General features: G+C 38.1%; 4 protein-coding genes and 1 long non-coding RNA gene across 10 annotated transcripts in view; 1 reads left to right on the plus strand and 4 right to left on the minus strand.

Annotated features, from left to right (window-relative positions):
• Positions 1–130: 130 nt before the first annotated feature.
• LOC127143396 (uncharacterized) lies at positions 131–741 on the minus strand. The gene is made up of 2 exons (XR_007814768.1): positions 604–741; positions 131–473 (listed from the first exon to the last, which is right to left on the minus strand). It is a non-coding gene; the product is annotated as an uncharacterized LOC127143396 (long non-coding RNA).
• gsta.1 (glutathione S-transferase, alpha tandem duplicate 1) lies at positions 689–2,665 on the plus strand. The gene is made up of 7 exons (XM_018688272.2): positions 689–837; positions 917–1,037; positions 1,146–1,197; positions 1,498–1,630; positions 1,760–1,895; positions 2,058–2,183; positions 2,303–2,665. The coding sequence occupies exons 2-7, from the start codon at positions 951–953 to the stop codon at positions 2,438–2,440; spliced, it is 672 nt and encodes a 223-aa protein (XP_018543788.1). The 5' UTR covers positions 689–837; positions 917–950; the 3' UTR covers positions 2,441–2,665.
• Positions 2,666–2,772: 107 nt separating this feature from the next.
• On the minus strand, positions 2,773–4,558 carry tmem14a (transmembrane protein 14A). The gene is made up of 5 exons (XM_018688223.2): positions 4,459–4,558; positions 3,861–3,943; positions 3,648–3,749; positions 3,471–3,558; positions 2,773–3,331 (listed from the first exon to the last, which is right to left on the minus strand). Exons 2-5 carry the CDS (start codon positions 3,934–3,936, stop codon positions 3,289–3,291), a joined length of 309 nt encoding a protein of 102 aa, XP_018543739.1. The 5' UTR covers positions 3,937–3,943; positions 4,459–4,558; the 3' UTR covers positions 2,773–3,288.
• A 1,093-nt stretch (positions 4,559–5,651) lies between these two features.
• agpat5 (1-acylglycerol-3-phosphate O-acyltransferase 5 (lysophosphatidic acid acyltransferase, epsilon)) lies at positions 5,652–16,231 on the minus strand. The gene is made up of 8 exons (XM_018688271.2): positions 15,377–16,231; positions 14,598–14,667; positions 14,392–14,507; positions 14,185–14,274; positions 12,986–13,076; positions 11,702–11,863; positions 8,418–8,541; positions 5,652–7,793 (listed from the first exon to the last, which is right to left on the minus strand). Exons 1-8 carry the CDS (start codon positions 15,593–15,595, stop codon positions 7,568–7,570), a joined length of 1,098 nt encoding a protein of 365 aa, XP_018543787.1. The 5' UTR covers positions 15,596–16,231; the 3' UTR covers positions 5,652–7,567.
• A 1,131-nt stretch (positions 16,232–17,362) lies between these two features.
• mcph1 (microcephalin 1) overlaps positions 17,363–22,909 on the minus strand; it is a 28,640-nt gene continuing 23,093 nt past the window's right edge. For 5 of the 6 annotated variants that reach the window (XM_018688251.2, XM_018688249.2, XM_018688250.2 and 2 more), the window contains 2 exons: positions 17,973–18,210; positions 17,363–17,878 (listed from right to left, as the gene is read on the minus strand). In XM_018688251.2, the coding sequence (XP_018543767.1) occupies positions 17,826–17,878; positions 17,973–18,210 (291 nt within the window). In that variant the 3' untranslated portion in view covers positions 17,363–17,825. The remainder of the gene's footprint in view (positions 17,879–17,972; positions 18,211–22,909) is intronic. The other variant, XM_018688254.2, reaches the window with a different exon arrangement.

A 22,909-nucleotide genomic window follows, 5' to 3' on the forward strand; every position in this document is an offset into this window, starting at 1 on the left:
AAATAGGACTAGGGTCACTGATAAAGTATTTTCTGCAATATTTCCTATTGTGCTTCATTCTTTTAAAAGAAAGTTTTTATCTATTATAACTCTTATAATATATCAAAATCAACATGCTCAAATAAACTGAAAAGGAAGGCAGACTGCCACGTGCAGCGCCGCATTTGGATGTGTCTGAAGCTTGGAGCTTGACTTCCCTACGTTTCTCCTACAAATGGGCCTTGAGCTTGTTTGGAGGTTCTAGCAGGGGAGCGCAGCTACTGGTATACCGATGGATGGTCGTCCGCCGGGGGGACATCGTCCTCTTCCACCGAGCGCGGAGCTTCGGGAGGGACACACATGGAGCGGTGAGGGAGGAAGGGGACACCCGCCTAGCCAGCCAGATCAGCCGAATCAACCCTAGCGATCAATGGGGTGACAGATGTCGCAGCCAGATCGCCCTCACATCCAACGTAAACCTTGGCGGGCGTGTCCTATATATAGCGGTGTACAAAACAAACGTTTACTATCATGGTGCGAGTATCGAAATGTTTCCGCCTACGAGTTTAGTTCGTTTGGTTTGTCTTTACATGTACACTACGTCGATACTTTAGTCGAACTTACCCAAAAAAGTCGAGTGAACGCAGCAAGTCAGGATCTTTCCCATGATGTTTAGCGGCAATGTGTTGATATCTGTGTTTCTATTGGCCAGAAACAACCAATGGTGGTCTTTGTATGTTTTCTCCGCCTTTAACGTTTTTTTTCTCTCTGATAGTATAAAGTTATATTACAGCTTGAACTTTGCTGGTACTGCTCACTTCACCCTGATTTCTCCACACCAGACAGAGCAGTGCACAGGTAGGGGAATTGACTCAAGTCAGTTTTGTTTCTCTATTCAATAATATGTAGTGTGTAATTGTTTCCCCCCTCTTTTTAGCTTTACAGATTTCTATTTCCAACATACAGTAGCCATGGCTGGAAAAGTTGTGCTGTACTACTTCAATGGGAGAGGGAAAATGGAGGCAATCCGCTGGCTTTTAACAGTTGCAGAAGTGGAGGTAAGTGCAGGGTGTGGTGGTGTCAGTCTGAAGCTTGTAGGAGTCTTAAAGGAGCCACAAAACCTCTTGAATGTGGCCTAAATCTGTTATGTAATTTAACATTCACAGTTTGACGAGGTGCACCTGACAACCCGTGAGCAATATCAAAAACTCCTGAGTGGTAAGTTGGTTACAAAAAAGTGTTAAAAGCTAAAATAATGTCTGTGGGTTGACTCTTCCCTGAACTGTTTTCGTGTCACATTTGCTTTTTCAGCAAACATTTGCAATTTCAGTCTTCTTCTTCTTTTTTTTTAATCTGTCAACTTCACCCCACATTCATGCAGCATGTGATGACACAGCACTTTTGAGGTGAAGGTCTCAGTCATCTAGTGACAGTCTCAGCTATAGTATACACGGTAGATTAATGTTTCACCACCAGTTGTGTCGTTCTGCATGACCTGTTGCTTTGTTCCCTCTGCAGATGGAGCGCTCATGTTTCAGCAGGTTCCTATGGTGGAAATGGACGGTATGAAACTTGTTCAGACAAAGGCAATCTTGAATTACATTGCAGAGAAGTACAATCTCCATGGAAAAGATCATGAAGAACGTGTCAGGTATGATCCATTACACGTGCACTGTTGGGAATGTCTACTGTACCATATGATTTTAGTATTATTAGTATTATTATATTTTTAGGATTTTAGATATGTTGACATTATCTGTGGATATATGCTTTCCCTCAGGATCAACATGTACTCAGAGGGACTGATGGATCTCATGGAAATGATAATGATGTTGCCATTCACTGCAGATCCAAAACCAAAACTGGATAATATTCAAACTAAAGCAAAAGAGCGCTACCTGCCTGTGTTTGAAAAGGTATATGAATGGTTATATGAAATGGTCTAATAAGTGTTTAATTTTGGTTAAAAGCACTTGAAAGATCTAAAATTGATCTAAAATTTATATATATATATATATATATATATATGATTGTTGATAACTAAATAACATATTGTACATCTTTGACAAACTTCTCAGGCACTGAATGGGCCTGTGTACCTGGTAGGAGGTAAACTAAGCTGTGCAGATGTGCAGCTACTTGAATGCACCCTGATGCTGGAGGAGAAATTTCCTGGAATCCTCTCTGAGTTTCCCAACATCAAGGTAAATGTGACATCCTGCATAAGGCTAGAAATATAAAAGAACAGCACAGTATCAGGGTTCAAAAATACACACCTAATACTGACTCCTGTGTTCAAAGACAACTTTCTGTCTCCCTCCAGTCTTTCCAGGGTAGGATGACTCAGATTCCCGCCATCAGCAGGTTCCTGCAGCCAGGCAGCAAGAGGAAGCCACAGCCGGATGAAAACTACGTGAAGACAGTCATGGAGGTGTTCAACATCAAACAACTATTTCCATGAACACTGTAAAAGATCTGGTACGCTTCTCACATAGGCAGTATGAATGCTTCATTATACAAGCACAGCATGTGCAACGCATACAACAGTCAATGTTTGCTGTTTGCTGAATATTGCACTAACAATGAAAATCAAACAAATCTACTTTGCATAACAGGAATTTGTGTAATCCTGTATGGTGTTTTTAATGTGAAGAGTCTGCTAAATAAATTTGTTATTTTCGAGGAACATGTGAAAAGCTGCTGTGTATTTGTTCTGTGTCCAACGAACAGCACTTACTTCTCCGACAGAATTTGAAATATCATCACATCTCGCGCACAAAAAGAGAAACATAATTTTAAAAATCACGTCCATTTATTTAGTTTTCTGTTCTTACAAAAAAAACCCACAAACACATTAACTTTCATTCTTTTTTGCTCAAAGACATAGCATGTAAGAGGTCAAGAATCCATTTTTTTCTATAAACTTGTTCCTTTTATCAGTAATTTGAATACTTCAGCTTACTAACTCAGACATTTTTGGAGCCTGCAAGATCAATGTTGTAGTGTCTACAGTAAACCCACTGACCCACTGCCAAGACAAATAAGAACACCCACAAATAAATCAATGGTAATAACACAAAATTAAAAATTAAAAAATCAATATAAAATCAAACCAAAAAGATTTACTGCAATAAAAGTTCATCTTAAATCTGTTAACACCCACTGGTAGATTTTGCGAGGTTTCTGGTCACATGAAACTTAGCTTGCAATAAAAAACAGACAACTTGTTTTAGTGTGTTAGTTGGGAATGATGTTTCCTTCAAAGTAAGGGACAGACAGAGTCAATCTGGGTCAGTGTCGTTCCTCCAGTCACACCATGATCAGGAGTAACAGTCGAAACACCATCAACAAACTGAAAGAAAGAGACAAAAGCAAATCAAAAATTACTAAAATCAACACAGTGTGTGGAAGCCGTTAGATTATTTCACAATTCTTGATTTCCTCAATAAAATTCTGCTAGTTTCAGCATGTTGTGCAAATCTGACTCTAACCTTAGCCCTGACATGAGGCCAGCTGGCAATATTTTCCCAGATTTCTTGTATCTCATTCCCATCACCAATGAGAGGACTCCTGAGGCAACTGAAAGAGAGAAAACACCACGACATGACAGTTGCCGGACATTCTCCAGTTCTCTTGTGAAATGATACAATGATCTTAGCCATACTCACGTAATGAGACTTTAATGTCCTTTGGGTCATTAGAGATGTTATAGGCACCATAAGCAGATAATCCACCAAAAACTAAACCAGCCATCAGGGACATCACGCTGGCTACAATGAAAAAAGGGACACATAAAGATAATCAGGGCTAATCATTTAATAATTTTATTGTGTGAAGACTGTCTTTGGTTGAGTTCTGCACCAAAATGAAAATACTGAGACCTTTTCTCTTGTATCCCATAAATCCTCCAAAAGCAATGGCCGCTGCATAGCCAAATCCAATCCAGTCCACTCCCATCGTAAAGCTGAAGAAATACAGGGCAGAATATCAGGTATGGTTGGTATTCATAACGAAGCTCTCAAAAGCAGCCTGGCTGATTCATTTAAGTGTTAAAAGTCTTGAGATGATTCACTTTGCACCTTCAACAAAATCCTTCTATGCGCCTTGTGTAATAAAGAAGAAGCAATGAATTATGATTATTTTGAGGTGCACATTTTACAAATACTTTTAAGTAAGTTTAGTATTTTTTCAGCTAATACGAAGAATAAGTTAATAAATTAATACATTTTTAAGTAAGTATATCTCCTTGCTAAACTTCTAAACTTTTTAGAAAACTTCTACGTTATCTATCCACCAGTAGGAAGCCTGACAGGCCGCTAGATGTCGCTGTGACTACAACATAGAACAACAACAGAGGACGCTTTCACACAAACGCATTGACGCATATACACGTTAATGAGTTACTCCATGTGGTAGCACGTATTGTGTATCTTCTTATCATTATGTTGTTGTTTGATTCGTTTCGGTGTATTATGTTACCTTGAGTCCAAAAAAGACAGCGGCAGCACTCAGAAGCGTCGAAACGTTACCCTCAACCTGTCACTAAACTTCCTTGTTTCTGCCCACAAGTCGTAATGCGCATGCGCCCTGTTGTGTTCGCCACCTTCGATAAAGTGGGAAAGTAGTACTTCAGAACATTAATATTTGGGTCGATTTTTTTCGTTCAAAATAAAATTTAAAGAATATACACCGGAAAATACACAGATAATATCTGTGTGATAAATAAAAAACATTAATTTGAATGATTGTATCAATAGGCATTGTTATATACTGCTGTGCCCGTAGGGAAAAAAGTGATACATAACATAAAAAATGGGTCATTTTAGGTCATATGGTCCCTACTGGGTTTCCATCATACTTCTTCTCCCGGTATGATCATGAAACAGGTATTACATTGCATTCTACATGGTATTTAAAACTCAATACTAGTGAAATTTTACTTGTTGAACCCTGCAGTAACCATGGTTTCTGCAAAATAAAGCTTTTGTGTTGAACTACAACTTTCCTATCCTTTACTATCCTTGGGGAAATCTCTAGTCTTTTAAGAACAACTGAAGGCAGCAGTCAGTCTTGGGCTCCTGTGCAACAATCTAGTTTTAAGAACTTTGTTATTTGTTTAAATTGTGCTACGTGGTGCTGATTAAAGTTACCACAAACTTACACAGAGAAAACCTAAGGACAGGGTGTATTATTTCAACATAGTAATGCTACTGTCTCTGTGTTCCTGGGCTTATGGCAAAAACTATCACGTATAGTTTTGCTGTGCTTGCTGTTAACATGGAAGCAATGTGTTAAATACACACATATGGAGAGCAGTAAGTTGGCTGTGGAGCTGGGTGGTCAGTATGGTCCAAAAAGATAATTTAATCTGGCCCTGAGTGGCCTTCTGGCAGCTCAGGCTTAGACCTGCATGACTTACTTTAAAATTCCAGCTCTTTTTCTTATGAAAAATTGTTCAAAATGTTTCACTGCAATTATCAAAATAATTATAAAAATGCCACCTTAGGTATTAATTTTTAACCTTAGTGAAAATGGGATTGTTCAAAACGTAAATGTACTAAGAGAGATCACTAAATCACTGTGTATATGCATATGTACAAGTGCATCTTTAATATCTGTGAGGTTTTAATAATCATGTGTTCTGCATGGCAGGACAACAGAGACAACTGGACTCTCCCCAAAAGAAAACCACTTTATTTCACTCTGATCCCCCATTTCCAGAACTTACACACATTAAAGGTTTCGTCGTTTAATAGTCCTCAAAAAGTGTAAATCAATGCATTCTTAGAGCAAAATAAGCCACTATGAACTGTAGACAATGTGACCACAAGCTGCAGTGAGCAGCAGCTCCAGCTGAGTGCCTTCATGCAGTCACCCGCTGGATAAAGAGCCACTGTGGCCCTCTGTGGGAGGGATGAGGACCAACTCCTCCAAAGAGAAGGCACACATTTCCAAAAACAGTTGGCATTGAAATACTGTCTACATAGTTTCCTGATGAGTTACAGTCTGATCTTGTCAGGATAAAAATGACTATAAAATGGCTGACAAGGGTCATTTAAGAACAAGGAAGGATTATTCAAGTGAGGTATTGGAGCGACATGTAAAAACAATGGGATTGACTGGACTATCCACATGAGGAAAACACAGTGCAGACTAACAGTAGAGGAGGACGAGACGGCAAATATGTAAAGTGACTTGTGGAAAATGCAATGGTTTCATTACAGTAAACGACGACGATGGACACAGTGCATTTCACAATACAGTGATGTTTATAATACAAATGGCTTTGAGTGCACAGGAACCTGTGATATACTGTTAACATGGCTTTGTCAGCTTTTTGCTAGGTAGATACTTTCAAGTGAGCTGTAACATGGTATTCAAAGTAACAAATGCATATAAAAGTTATGGAACAGTGAATAAACTATTATTTAAAAAATGCAATTATCATGTAATTAGGCCAAAAAGAAAAAAAACATTGTTTCTTTGCTGTCATCATGGCTGGCATTAAAACAAGTATTGCTCAACTTAAACCACCTGCAGAACATCATGGCAAATACACCAGGTTTTGGCAATAACTGACATTTTAAGGTTCAAGTAATATTTTACAATGGTAGAACATTATCATTTTTAACAGGAATTCCTCTATATGAGCTCACTGAGGCATCTGCCAGTTTTCAGTGACAACGACTTTGCTCAAAATGTACAATAGATTGTATTTTTTACAGATATTAATGGGTGTTGGAGAAAAAAACCTCTTTCATGGATATATAAATGAACATATTTTTTTATGGCTACATTCATTATCAATATAAAACAAAGTGATGTCGGTATGAATATTTCTGGTAAACAGTGCAGCTGGTGTCATGTTTATGAGCTCCTATAGAGGACTGCATGCCATTTACTTTGTTCTACTAATGTAAAAACATAACTTTAAATGAACAAAGTGCATAGTCCTCTTGACATGGGACTTGGCATAAAAAACTGACATTAAAACAAATGTCAATGAGTCAGTGCACTTTATAATAAATGATCCACGATCAATAGGTTAGTGCACTGTGTCAGTTACATACCGTAGCTGATCATCATCATTAAATGTGTTTTGAGATTACTCAGCACACTTTGTTGTCAAAAATAAATGTCATATAAGTGCTTTAAAACTGGCCAATGTTTGATGGAAAAGTGAGCATGCAAGAATACTAATTTGGCTATATCTGATGAAGGGGGGGAATATTTTTAGAGAAGTATGTAGCAGTTGTTATTTCATAGTGGAGATCAAGAGGGATTTTTGAGAAACCTAATACTTTTCAACAAATCCACTCATGTTTTCTCATCATTTCAGGCTGCAAATCCAAATAACGCGAGGGGCAACAAGTAGCACAAAAAGCTTTCATTTCTCACATTTCTCTGTATTTCCATTCAGCTTTCAGGTCAAGGTCAACAGAGAGCCAGACATGGGATAAATCTCTGAGCTTCTTATCAGATTCTGCTCTGCATCTGGAACACACCTTGTGTTGGTGTGATACAGGAAAATGGCACCGTCTTTCCATGTCTTCTGTGCATCTCATCATGGCAGCCTGTGCCCCGTTCGTTAAGGAAAAATGTTCACCCACAGCCAGCCCAGCAGTGTCCCGTACACCCAGGTTCTCACGTACAGTTTCCTGCCGTTCTCCGTCAGCAGTAATGGCAGTGTCAGCCCCCCCAAGATCATCACTGATGGGATGGTCTTGGAGAGGTTCAGCGGAGATGGTTTGCCTTCCCCGGGGAACCTGCAAATTTTGTCTGCGTCCTCAGACTCGTAGAAATCCGTCAGCAGCCTTTAAAAAAAGAGAGAACTCTTAGGAATTCAGCCTGTCTTAGAAAAGCACAGGATTTAAAGAGAAACTGCAACGTGAGGTGGAACAAAAAATCTATCTGACGAAGGTTCACATCAGGATTTTTACAACACTTTTTGTGCTTTTTGTAGCTTGGCTGGTGTTGTTAGTATTGGGCTTAATATATTACTTCTTTCTAACAACAAGTATTTCAAAGCTCTTCTGTAATTCACAGTCTACAACAATGTTTCTGGACTTTTTCTGTCACGTCCCACAAAAATGAAACTACTAATTATTTTCATTATCCATTAATCTGCTGATTATTGTCTTGATTAAATACCTGCTTACTTTATAAAATAAAAAAATGAATGAAATGAAATGGTAAGGAATTAATCATAATCTTCCAGTTTTCAAGTTATATTTAAGGAGAACCAGAGCTACAAGAAGCTAAACTAAACTAGAGGACTGTATCAGTTTCAGGATTTTTAAAAGTTAAACAGAAGCTATGATACATTGAAACTGATGGCGTTCAGAATCAAAACATTCAAAAACCTCACTGCAGTTTACATATCGATTGGATAACGTACAATTTCAGCATGATTAATTGTTCCACCCACACACACTTACCGGTCCTTGATTTCGAACCGCTCGTGCAGCCACCTGCGGAAAAACACTGGCTCTGGAGGAATTTCCTTTATGTCCACACGGTCGAAGTGTATGTGGACTCTGGGACATTCTTTGCACAGGAATTCTGTCAAACACAGAAAATAAAAGAGACTAAACAAAAACAGGAAAAGCCTTTCAGCAAAACGGCACGTAGAGTAAGCACTTAAAATCAACATGATGTGACAGTGATAGAGTAGAGCCGCTATGACGCTGTGGTGCCAGGGCCCTTTGATTCAAGAAAGTAAAGACCCCTGAGGTGCAGCAGCTTGTTGGTCACAATGGTTACATAACTGATTCTCAAACAGGAGCAAATACAGAACTGATAATGAAATCAGCTGAAAACCTGTGTCTATGTAGAGGATATTAAACTGGACCTGTAGAAGGTCCAATTCAATATCTGAAATGAAATAAAGAGAGAGAAATAAATCCAATTCATTGATTAAATATAATTTGTTTAATGATGCAGATACATTTATCTACAGTAAATAAGTTAAAGTGTGTTTAGTCTCAAGTCTCAAACTGTCAGGGAATTGAGCGGAGAAAGAACGCCAAAGTGTCTAAGAAGGTCAGACATAAAAATGTAACCAAGTGTGAACGCTCAAGGCTACACGTGCATCCCGAGAGACCTTCAAGTTCCTGTTTCCACAACATGCAATATTATCAGGAAACTTGGCACTGCTGCCAAAAGAGGAAACTTGATCGAAGTCAGCAGCGAAAAGACTGCTTCGCTGTTGGAGAGCGCACCTCCATCAGCTGCTGCGCGGATTTAAAATTGACCTTCAGACACAATATGAGACAGTTTAACAAAACAATCGCAACTCAGTGAACCTGCTAAAAGAAAGCTGAGTTTCCACTACGGGTCATGTGTGTGTGTGAGCAGAACAATGTTCCAAAACACTTTTAAAAACAACAACCTGGAGTAGATGAAGGAAATCAACTCTTCGCTCTGGAGTGACAAACAATCCTGATTTTTGAAAAACAAACTCTAGTGGAGCTGAAAATCTGAGAGAAGGAATCTTTAATATCTGGAGACATCTGCATACAAATAGGAAACCAAACAGCTACATGAGAAGTGAAGGTAACTCATTCACCACAACAAGTACTTGATGACTCTATTTTTGTTGTTGTGGAAAAAATGTGATATTCAACATGATTATTTGGCACCAAGAGAAGGTCCTGGACCACATAATGGTTTTGGAATAATGCAAAAACATTTCTCTATTCACAACTGCAGGCTCAGAGTTTAAAAAGTGAGTTTCCTTCATAGAGCAGTGAAGGCTGGTATGTCCTAAACCACCAACAAATTAACATGCCAGCCTGATTTGAATGAAAATTTTCTTACCAAAAGCATTTCCCAGAGTACACAGCTTGTTAAGCTATAACAAACAGTAGGTCCCAGTTTGTTAAATACACCTGTAAAACCTAAAAATAATCATAATAATGCATAATTTGCTACATTTAATATTTTGGACTTGTCGCTAAAAAGCAACAAAATGGAGTTTTATTGAGATTCAAATTTGTTTTTTAAAATTCATTGCTCAAATACCTTATCAGCTTCGATATTGCAGCAGTCATGGGCCACAGCAGAAGTTTTAAAACATTATTATGGACAGAAACGCACTTTCTGTTGCTGCACTTTTTAATGACTGACTGACAATCAGCTGTTAAAATGTCCAAATATCAGTTAAGGAAACTGCTTAAAAATCTGCATCCATATTCTCCATCAGTGACTTCACAGTTAAGAGCTGAATATATTCAAACACATTTTGTGCCATATGCCACTGTCCAAAACTATGCCATCGAAGCAAGTTGAAATGATTCAGACTGTTCATAACGATGAGGAACATTTGTCAGATGTGAAACAGAAAGAACATCAGTAACAGAAGTGGACCAGAGTGTGGTCTCTTGCAGCTGCAGTGTGAATGCAGCCTCGAGTCACTTCCACCTCCCCGTGAAATTACTAAAGTCACCTTCACCACATGAGGCCAGGAAGTGCGTGATGAGAAGAGTGCTTTTCTGTTCTCTCTGTTCTGTTTGCTAGAAAACACATCAATGTTTATTCCTGACTAAAGCGGGATGTTTGTTTTTTAACATTCAAACAGAGCTCGTCAAACAGCCGGGATAACAGAATAATCAAAAACTCCAAAACACAGAGTCATGCTGTTTACAGGAAGACACGGCTCTTAATAGGTGATGTTTGCTATATGATTAATTACTGAGGGAGTGTACACAGAGTTGCAGGATTGATAATACAGTGCCTGCAAGACTCTGATTAACAGGAAATAGAGGTGGCTGCTGTTTGACAGTATGTGACTGTTGGCTGATGAAATGCTACTTGTATCTCTGTGTTGGACAAATCACATCTCCTGCATTCATAACTGGTATTTACATTCATTTTTCATTATTGCTATCAGGTTGAATTTTTCAAATACCAGTATGTTAGAAGGTGGCACTGACAACTTGTCTTAATATTATTTATCATTTATAGTACTACTTGTGTGTATCATATGTACATATCATGCTAATTTGTTAGTCTGCATTGTCAGCTTGTATATTTTATATTATCACACTTGTGATGATTAGTCAATGTTCGTTAATAGGCCCCATTTACACCTGGTATTACTCTCTATCTGGGTACATTATCTGGATAATCACATCCGATTCTTGCATTTATACCTGGTATTAATAAGCACTCCTGTTATGTTGATTCTCCCAGCACTGCGTATGGATCTCAGTATGGAATTTAGTTATGCGGAGCTGGTGGATTTGTCGAGGTTGAGGGAAACATTGCCATGGATGAGCTTCATTCATTTTTGAAATACTTTTTGCAGGTGAAGAGTTAGAGCTGTGAGGTCTGATCACAGCATGAGCTCTTGCATTAACATACACATTCTCTTATCCACTTTCAGATCATTTTCATTGTCTTCTGCAGCAGTATTTAAGTTTTTTCATTATGTTATACTCATATCCAGGAGAGTGATGACTCAGAACATCTTCTGAGTCGATGTGATGCTTGAGCAGGACAGTTGTTTTTTTCTCTGTCTTCATTTCTCTGTGATTTTTTTTTTAACTGTACTTCATTGATTCCACTTGTATTATTCAGTTGATATTCATATGAGACATTTTTTACATTAGATAAATATCCAGATACAAATCACTCTCTGAAACCAGGTTAAATGGAGGAAATTGTTCTCCTGCATGGCTTAATGTGTACATTTTTTCAGGAACATGTACTGTCTGCTTACCTGGCATCGACGGTGCAGGTCTTCTTTGACCGGAGGCATCCAGCGTTCCCTCGTAGGCCACTGTGATGTCATACACGGCGTCCAGGTGGCTCTTCATTGTCTCAATGGCTATGTGAGATGCTTTCATCCTGGGTGTAAGCGTGTGCCTCAGAACAGCCAAACCTATAGTGAGGCCACAGAAAAAGTAAGAAGTTTACTGATATCATATGAGGCATGTCGTATTAGCCTACAGAACATGAGTACTGCTTGTCATTGTTTAAAATATTTTAAATATATATATAAACACATTATAAAACCATAATTTAATGTGAGAACGCTTGTGTTTGGGTCAGTTTCTGCACTGTCTGTTGTTTCTGTGTCCATTCTCTGCTCACTAATACCTCACTAATAGCAGATAATGTCATGTGCACATGTTGGCTCTCCAGAGCGATTTATTTGGATTAATGGGGGAAGGTGATATTCAGAGCTGAGGTCCAGAGATAGGCTTAATCTCTGCAGAATGAATACAGTTTGTGATCTGACCTGAACACCACACTGCACAACACCATCATAATAATCATGGTGATACAACTAATATATTTAACTATAAAATCTTGAAGCTATAATGAAATGTACATTGCAGTAAAACAGACGCGTTTTGTAAATCTGTTCACTTCCTCTTGTGACAAAAATAACCAGAGGACACATCTCTCTCAGACAGACTCTTTTTAGTGCTGTGGGTGAGCACTGAATTCTGTTTTATCGACCAGCAGCACATCCATTTATCCCTCAAAACTTTGATGAGTTACATTAGCTGAATATTTAATAAGCAGTTTTGGTAGAAGCTGACCAGTTCCTGGCACCACACCAGTAATCCAATGATGATATAAATGACTAAGGCAGTTTTGATGTTTATGAAACTTGACTAATTGATAACAAAACAACACACAGAAAATGGTCCAAAAAGCAGATATAAATGCTGTGCCAAAAAATATATTTGACCTTCATGCATGTTTGAAATGTGTGTTTTTGAGGCTGTTTCTCTTTCTGCCTCTGTTTTACAGTTCTTAACTTTTTAATCCATTGTTCTAATGGATATTAGATACACAATAAACACACAATTTGAACTAAAACTTTTTTTAAAATTAATCTGTATGCAGGTGATGATCATTGGTCAGACAGCAGCTTGCAAGGGTGACCACAGGTCACACAGCAAAACTTAGTCAGCTGTTTTACAAACTGAGTGGGCTGTGCTGAATTACTATGCAGCAGTAGAGCAGTAAATGGATGCCATCAAGCCAGTACCTTCTTTTGTAGCAAAAGCCTGACTGTCAGCGATTACGTTCTTGAGCTCTGGGTTATACCGAGTTCCTTCTGGGAAGATGACAAGGTACATCTGTGGGGAAAAAAAACACTTCTTCACTTTTGGTTCTTCTTGCACTAGCGAAAGTGGAATTTCTGACACTTACAGAATTTGTTGAACAAGAAACATGGAACTCAAAACATTGTGTTGAACTTGAAATGCTTTTTTAATCTCCTAATTTTCTGAACATCAGTTTGGTGAAGAAGACACCTCCTACTTCTCAGGTCTTAAACTGTATCATTTCTTCCCCAATGATGTCAGATGTGAAAATTTGATACCAGTGATGTTCTCTGTAAGGCCAACAATTGCTAGTAAACCCTGCCCTTCTGATAATTTACTTTAGCAGAGGTACTTGAGGTATGAATATATACTTGAATCACTATTTTTCATCTTCTACAAAATACTCAAACTGTAAAGGCTTTTTAAACAAGAGAAACATCCTCATATTGGCAAATGATGAAACAATGCAGCAGTTCACTGAATGTTTCATAACTTGTTTGTGAATTACTGGAATCATTTCCTATATCATTTAAAATTCTTGCATTCGTTTCCAATATAATTCTGATTATTCCCAAGCTAACTCTTATTTTCTGAATTTTTGTCATTGTAACAACTGATTATGCTTAAACTTTTAAGCTTTCGTGGTGCACAGGGCACCAGGACAAACGCCACACACACACACACACACACACACACACACACACACACACACACACACACACACACACACAGGGGAAAAACACTAATCTCCCACAGTTTAATCCAAAAAAGTGATTAAAAACAAGCCCTTCCGACACAGTAACACACACTGTAAGGGGAACTTCATGATCCAGTGTCGAATTATCCATTTCTGTTCATGATGTTCTGTTCATGTGCAACAAAGTCCTAATTACAAGTGGGGCAAGAAGGAATTTTAGAGGGTCATTGCAGAAAAATCTGAATTTAAATTGTGAGGGTTTAAATTCAAGCTCATAACGATCAGATCAAAGATGGAGAGTAAGACCCACTTTGTCTCTGAAGTCTTTGCTCAATACTGAACATCACTGAAAAATAAACTTTTGTCTTTTGGAGGTTGACATAACCACAGACAGTATGTCTGCCTCAGAGTAAACATTTTACAACATTTATGAGGCATACTTACTGGTGCTCCAGACTGAGTCTGAGAGAGGAGCTTCTTCTTCATCGCCCCTTCGTTAAACTTTGCACTTCGTTTCACGTAGATTCCTCCATGCTAAAAGAGAAAGATACCCCAATTGAAACAGCAGTGTGAATGTGATTTATATTACATTTCCATCTTTACATCTGTATTTTACAAAATGACATTTAAATACTCACACAGTTTCATTACCTGAGAGAAATACCATCCATAAAGTGGGAGCCATTTAAGTCCATCTTTAAGGACATATCTGACATGACCAATAGCACTCTGTCTGATGGCGAGCATGTCAGCAATGATCCAGTCGGCTACAAGGAAGGCCATCGGTAGATATTAGACACTTAAACTGTGTTTCATGCTGGACTATGGTTATTGAACTGCATATCCAAATATATTACCTGTACATTGATGATTAGACAGGTAGATCACGTTCTCTTTGTTCTTTGGTATATCTCCATATATAACAATCTACAGAGAAAGTAATAATAGTAGGAAATATGTTACACAGAAGTCCTGGACAGTCATCAATTTTCAAATTTATTCTACAGTGAGACAAACAATTAATTTATTTTGTTAAATAAACAAGCTGTGTCAGGGATTTGGTTCCAGTTGCTAATTTTTCCAAAAACTAAACCTGCAAAGACTGCAGCCCCTCGATAAACCCAAAGGGATTTATTAAAAAAAAAAAAAAAATCTATCCAATCTACTCATGTGGCCTCCAGTTGGCAGGTTGGCAGAGCAGGTAGTTAACAACACAAAAAACACATATAAGAGAAAAAGGTTACAACCCCGACAGCACTATCACTGATATGTTTGTGCACAACCTTTTGTACAAAAAAACAACTGTACAAGGAGTGACAACAGCAGGGCACAAGAATGCAGACTTTCTTGCTGTGTGTCAGGTTTATCAAGATCTTCTTGATCATCCCCTGGTGACTGACTACAGTTTACCTTTTGTTATTTTAAAACTTTCAATAAATGCAAAGACCTGCAAAGTATAAACTGATCTGCATGAAATGTTCAAAGCCTGCAGGCACAGGCAGTCAGAGGCAGCTGTCACTTATGACTGAGATTTAATGGGTAAAATTCCCCATCCTTGACAGACACAGCTCCACACATAGTGACCACACTATCAACACCAGTTTAGTCTTTAACAATCAGATTTTGTGTCACTCACCTCTACTCCTGTGTAGTTCTCAAAGAAGAAGAGGACCATAGTCTGGTAGATGGAGTACAACCGGTCGTCCAACTTGTGATACACTCTCGCTGGTAAGACAGTTGATAGTAAACGCCAAGCCCCCCATGACAGCAGATAAGCTGGAGCTGTCCCCAGCATGATCGTGGCTGGAAACCAGTACCGCAGCGAGTATGTGTGCACAACCAAGGAGAGCAGCATGATCCCACCTCTGGCTCCACTACAAAAAAAATCCCTGAAGTAGACTGTTGGACTTGGTACCACACTCTGTGAGCACTGCGGTTAAATTACGGACTATCTATCCCAGGCCACACCTGGCCTACTTTCAGCACACCTGTCCTGACAAGTCAGCATAAGAAAGTGAGAAAGCTGCAGCAGGGGGGGAGTGAGGAGCTAGCTGGCTAAAGCTAATTTTAACCTTGTGTGCAAAAACGCAGTTAGCCAAGTCGGCTTAAGCGCTAACGTCCACCCATACTGCGATACAAAAAAACGAAATTAACCGCTGCTATCCGATTAGTATCATCATCTCAGAGCGGCAAACCGGAAAACGACCTCAATCCGAACTCCGTGCATTTACTATATAAGTTAAGAGACAGCTTTAGCCTACTATTTAACGTGTTTGACCAGAGAGGAAGTTTTAACTAACGCTACGTTTGACATAAACTGTCTGCTCTGGTGTGGATGTGACAGCAAAGTCTAACCCAAACGGCAGCTAAGTTATTAAAAGACAAAATGTTTTCTATTTCCTTTCCTAGTTGTTCATCTTTATCCGGTTAGCTCATGGTAAACTAGCTTCATGCAGCAAATGTCACACACGCCTCCCTACGTAATGGCACCCTGTAACATCGACGAAGCTGATTGGTCATGTGACGCAGTAGAGGCTGCCCAATGAGCGGTCTAATAATAAAGTTTTTCTTACAAAAAGCTCAGTCAAGTATGGACAAGTTTGAGGCATGAAACATGGCGACTGAACAAACTCTATCCACTGAGGAAGAAATTAGTTGTAATTGAAAGGCCTGAAATAAAATAAGAAATTAATCTTGAGTTCTTTTTTTTCCCACCAAGAATTAACTTTTAAACAAAAGGGGAAACAGTTTTTACATATGAATGGTCTCAATTATTTTAGGAGCTCTTTTACAACAGCAAATATGCAGACATTCAAAAAAAGAAATATCAACATATGTTAAATGTGATATATGTTTAGAAGGGGTTCAATAATAAATTTAATGTAGCATTTAGTGATTCCTGGTGACTCACCTAAAAAACAGTGGTTGATTAAAGCTTAAAAAACTCACACCATAATGTTATATTTTGTGATAAGTAACTCAGCCTGACACAGTTAGATATGATTTAGTAATGTTTGCACTGAAGGTGAGAAAATAACAGAGGGTGTAGCCCAGAAGGCTGTTAGTCATATTGTGTTGAGTAAAAAATTGATATAATTGGCCTGGTTGAATGGACTGGCTTCAAAGTTGCACACAAAAATAATTTGGCAAGCAAATGTTGTAGCTAGAATTAAAAACCACTAATTTGTTTATTTACTTGGCAAATCACTTTTCTTTTTTGTAATGTTTGCTGATTTTTAATTTAATTTCTCTGTACATGAAGAATTTATCATATTACAAGTCCTGGATGTATTAAATATTTCAGAAAATATATTGCAGTTTATTTTATAACTAAAAGGTAGTAAATGAGTTACTTTACATCTCTGCTGCTTACACATGACAAGTTTAAGCCAGCTGTGATATATCGCTTGTCATTTGGATTCTGATTGATTAATCTAACCACTGTATTTTGTCCTTTTAAAAATCAGGTTATTATCAAAAGGCTGCTAAATTCATTACACTGTCAGTGTGGAGTAAATGTTACACACTCACAATTACATTTATTTCTATTTAATTGTTGAAATGACCTTGATATTTAAACAACTCTTCATTTGACAGAAAATATGAAACCCAATGATCAAAATAAAAAAAAATCATAAAAGCTTTTTATTAATAATGACATCACAAAACATTTCTATAAAGGACATAGTACTGTATCTTCATTAGAGTATTGATCTGGATCAGAAAGTATCTTTAAAGTCACATTGTTAGAAATGAAAGTAGTGGTTTCTACATTATGAAAAAAACATTTAAAAAATCAACCAGTAAAGGATTCACATACAGTTTCACAGTATCATGAACTATTGCTGACTGTCCTTCGAAGTAACTAGTTTCCATGGTAACCAGGACCAAAAAGTCTTCGAAAACAGAAGATTCAAAAGGATTTATGTAAAGCCTCCAAGCATGTTTGCAAGGTGAGACGATAAGCCTGCACAAGAGGGACACTGTAAGATAAAAAGTCAAGGTACATGTGACGTGACCAGACAATGTCCAGCATAAAATTTATAAAAACTAAACTTCACAGCCAAAGAAATAATCAACAGCTTTCACTCCAAATCGTAGTTGTCATATGACAGCTGCTTCAGATGTGTGATACTATCTGGAATAAAACCAAAAAAGTGAGAGAAACAATTATTAGTGACATGATAAAACAGTTTAGTATTTAATACAGAGATGAGCAGAAAATGTCTTACCCAGCACCCACTGCTCCGACAGGATCCTGCTTCCCTCTGGTCTCCTGCCACTGTACCTCCCTATGCAGATACCTGCCTGCCGCACAGTTTTGCAGACTGTTCCTCCACAGAGCTGGATCAGTTCCACCAGACTCTGAGTGGGCGGCTGGGAATGCTGGGACACAAACATGGCTGGTTGGCCTTGGAACAGGTCCTGCTGGTGCTCCCCGGCAGACAGGTGCCTCTGGAGACGACACATCTGAGAGGAGAAACTGACAGTTGAATACTGGACAAATTAACTCCTGTCAGAGAGGTACAATCAGGACGCAGAAGCTGATTCAATTTAGCTTTGCTATTCAAGCAAATCACCAGAACAACCAACAGCTCAATATGCCTTCTTAAAGGATCAACAGAAAAAACTACTTTTCAAAATAAACTTGTGATAACCTGTTCCCATTTTCCGGAAGTCTTGAAGGAATAGTTTGACATTTTGGAAATACAGTTTTTGCTTTCTTGCTGGGAGTTAGCTCACAAAGACTGGAAACAGGGGGAAACAGCTACTCAGGCTCTATCCAGACATATTTAAATCCACATACGACCACCTTCAAAGCTCATGAATTAACACATTATATCTTCTCTGTTTAATTTGTACAAAAACCAAGGTGTTATAAAGGACGATTTGTTCTTCTACAGAGGGTTATATGCCAGGCTATTTCTTGGCTGGGACCTATTGCTAGGCCACCAGAGAAGACTCCAAGAAGTTACTGTTCACTGCCAAGAAATATTTCACACAGACATAACAGTGGTATCAATTTCCTCACCTGACTGTCAGCAATAAAAGTAATAAGTGTATTTCCCAAATTGTCAATCTACTACTCTAAATCTAATCTTAAAACTATAATGTAAATTAAAGGTAGTGAACCTGTCGCATCAAATGTTTTCCAGCTGTAAAATGTCATTTAACAGAACTATTCACACTGGCAGAAAGTTGTTAAATTTCAAAATAAATTCATTATCATCTTTTTTTTAGTAACTCAGGGTAGTGAGTTTGTAATAAGTTTGTCAGTTTCAAGTCATCTTAAAATTTCCACTGACAACATGTAGATGTTACTATGTGGGTTTTCAAATACTCAACAACTAGTGGGTGGAGATATGCTGGGAATTATTATAATGTCACCAAACTTTATGAATGAATGAATAACAACAGGCATTTTCTCAGCAGCCTTTTTGACTTGAGATAGCACGAAAAGCACAGCTGTTACTAACAATATTAATAACGGCTCTGTGTGCCAGTGAGCCAGTATGCACAATACCAGGACCCTGAACCTGAAGATGCTAAATGTAAGTCAGACATTGTTAATTTAGTTATTTACACCCGTGCTTGTCTGTAAATAAGGTCCATGATAACAGTCTAAGTAGTGCCAAACAGCAGTGCAACAAAGCTAAGAGGAGAGTGAGGGAGCTGTCAGTCAAACACTGTATCTAGTTTAATGAACGTCCTGCTCATTGTTCACTCAACTCAGCAAATTAAGTTTATTATGAAACATTGTTAGGATGTTGGCGTGGTTCCAAGCATTCATTGTTTTTTTTGGGTTCTCAAGAAACCTTTCTCCCTTGTAGCTCTCGTGAACTGTGGCTTAAAACGGAAACTCATGTCTCCCATGTTTCATGGATGTACTGAGTCACAGGTCTTTTCTCTGATAAACATGAAAACAACGCTAACCATGATGAAGATCATCAACCTGCATTAACACCAGCCTGCCTGGATACAGTCTTTTCCCCTAAGTTTTGCACATTTACATCATGTTGATAAATAAATAAAATATCCACCTTTCCCCCGAAGAACCTACTTTGTAGGTCATCACAGCCACAAATTTAAAACCTTGATTTAATACCAAAACTGGCCTGAAGGTGGCTGCTAGTGATAGAGCAGAAGCTGAGGGAATCTGGCAGTGAGGCACATGGGAAACAGACTGTGGAGCGCCACTACTAAAAGACTAAATGTACCATGAAATCCAATCTAAACGGCAACTTTTGTTAGTGTTCATAAACACTGTTAAGTCATTGCTGAAAGTGAAACCTACACAAATTTTTCAAATCATTAATAGACTGAGTTTTACAATCGAATGCGTTTAACAAACTTTGAACAAACTATTATTAGGTATTTTTGTTAGGTCACAATTAAGATCACTTTTATTTTAAAACTGAAATAACTACAGATTTCAGGAGAATCACATTAACTAAGACAACTCTTATCTGGCTGTTGAGCTCTGAGTGCCACAAAGATGAGCTACAGTGCTATCTTATGTGCCCGGTTTAATCTCTGAAGCCCACATTGTTCAATTAGTATCATCAGCCCTGAGTGTGTGAATCTCTTTGAGTTTCTGTTTCTTTTTGGGTTAGGTGCGTGACACTCACTACTGGCCCGCTCTGTAACCTGCAGGGGTCAGTTGCAAAACTGAAGGGGACCAATCTCCTCTATTCGAAGTTGAATGCCAGGAAACAAGCTTTAAGGCTTTTAGTCTTTTGTCAATGTTCACACAGGTTTCACTTTACGTCAATAATCAGGGATTGGTCGGAGGGTTCAGGGACAGGGTCAGGTTAACGTTAACCCACATTGTGCACTTTAAAGAGAATGATTAAAAGCTATATGTAACGTCTATTATGTGAGAAAAGAGGCTTTAAAAACTAGGAAAAACAGTTCAACACAAAAGGGCAAAATAAAAGAGTGATAAACAATATGCTGACACTAAAAATATATATACAGGAGAGGATTAGTATTCTACTTCTAAGAATACAATTCTAATCCTGTGAAAACTTTTCAATAAATATATAAAGCTGTATGTGGTGTGTGGTCAAAGCTGGGTTCTCTCTTGGTTTATTACTCTGAGTTATATCACACAAACAATCTCACAGTGCCTCTAACAACAGCATCACCATGAAGACTGTCAAAGGACTATTAAACAAAATGTCACTGAGTATTTTTACTTGCTGTGGTGCGTTCAGCAGCTGTTTGGATTTGCGTAAATTTCATTTCATATCTAAAATAATGCTGCATTAAAGATACATTCCTCATAACTCACATCGGTCTGCTGTCAAACAAGACACTAAAAATATTCATTCGTAAACCAGCTGCAAGCTGAAGCCTGCCTGTTTGCTGCATTTCTTGGTATCAGAGTGCAGAATTTTTCAAATCTCTAGAGGACGGGTAACAGAGATGCCAGCGGTAACAAGCTTTCTCTGATAAACACTCTAGAAATTGTAGAAAATTTATGATTCATGTGGGAAAAATCCCACCTCCTTACTCTGATAACCTAATCAATACCTGTGCTGCCACTAATGTACATGTCTATGTATATATGTTTACTTATTATGCACAGGGAATGTGCAGCTCTAACAACCAATACCAGGCAAGAATAAATGTGGCCTAATGGTCCTGTGTAACGAAATACAATATGTGCTTGACAGTCACATTATTTGCTCACAGAATAAGCAAACCATCTATATTATTGACAGGATGTGGCTCAGTGACAAAAAAAATAAATGTGCTGTTTGAGTGATTCAGCATGGACACCTGAAAAAGTCAGTGTTTTTGGAATGACGACAAGTCCTTCCTCTTTGGTAATGCGCCTTAAATATGTTGCATTTCCCGTATACAGTAACTATTACATCAGCCTACTTCCTACCATTCTGTTTCTGTGCTTCTATCCCACTGCAGAGGGCAAATCTAAGACTTTCCTGTCAAAAAATAAAATGCAGTGCAGTTGACACTAAAATGTGGTTATGCCAAGGTAATGGCTATTCACACACAGTATAAAGCTGAATTGGGCTGTAATTATTTTGTAGACAGATAGAATAGAGTCTGCCTGTTTTATTAGGGAGTAAAGAATGAAGCTACTGAAGCAATGGCTGACTATCTGTGATGGAGGCACATTTCTGCAGCATAGGACAAAACATCCTTCCTGTAAAGCACACCTGCATTCTCTTCCCCACTGTGACACAAGAGCCTTCAGACGGACTTAATTTGACTGCAAAAGTGTTGTCAGACTGGGGAAGTGCTGCAATTAGGGAGATGACCCCAAACCTTCCATTTGTGTCTTGCAGGATAGCAACATAACAGGTAAATGCTGGATATGGCTTTATTGTTACCTGCTGTGGTGAGCCAGCCGACTAATTTTCCTGCAAAAATAACCCAGGGGTGATTCATTTCCAAAACCATTTTCTATTGAATAACAATTTTCTTAAAGCCACAGAAAACAAGTTATTCACTCAATACTTTCAGGCATGTTGTTCACAGAGGATGCCTGTAGATATTCTTTAACAACATCAGAACATTCCTAAAAATGACAGTACTGCATTTTAATCCAAAGAACATTCAGCCTTCTTGTAAAAATCTGTATTAATCTGATCATTTTCACACTCACACAGATTCATAGTTAAAGTAAACATGTGTTTATCTGTGGGCTATTTCAAGCTAGTGTTTAAAAAAAATAAATTTTTAATTTTGAGGCAAAAAAAAAGTAAAAATGCCCCCATAACTTTTCCAGTTTGAAAGGTTAACAGCAAATACTGCTTCATTATACTAATGACTGAGAGATCTGCCAAGTATGTGTTGAGTTTGAAATTGCATAAATCTACCCTGAACCAGATGCAAATAAAAAAGCCATGACTATTTTGTGGTCAGAAATCTTGATTTAGTTTGTACCAATAACAGATAATGAGACTTTATGGACTCTGAGACCCAAAGAAAGATCAGGGAATTTTGGACTGTTTCACAACATCATGAACTTGTGAAATAAGCAAAGAACAGAAAAAGTCTCAGGAAAAGGGAACATCGGTAGATTTAGCTTTTAATATAGATTAAACACAGAAGGCAAAATAAATGGAAAGAGTAATGTCTTTTAAACTAAGGCTTTCTCCTTTGAATCTCCTGTTCAAAGATGCTAGTGTGTTTGTCG

This window comes from Lates calcarifer, linkage group LG16_LG22 (assembly GCF_001640805.2).
Source record: "Lates calcarifer isolate ASB-BC8 linkage group LG16_LG22, TLL_Latcal_v3, whole genome shotgun sequence".
In the NCBI taxonomy this organism is placed as follows: domain Eukaryota; kingdom Metazoa; phylum Chordata; class Actinopteri; family Centropomidae; genus Lates; species Lates calcarifer.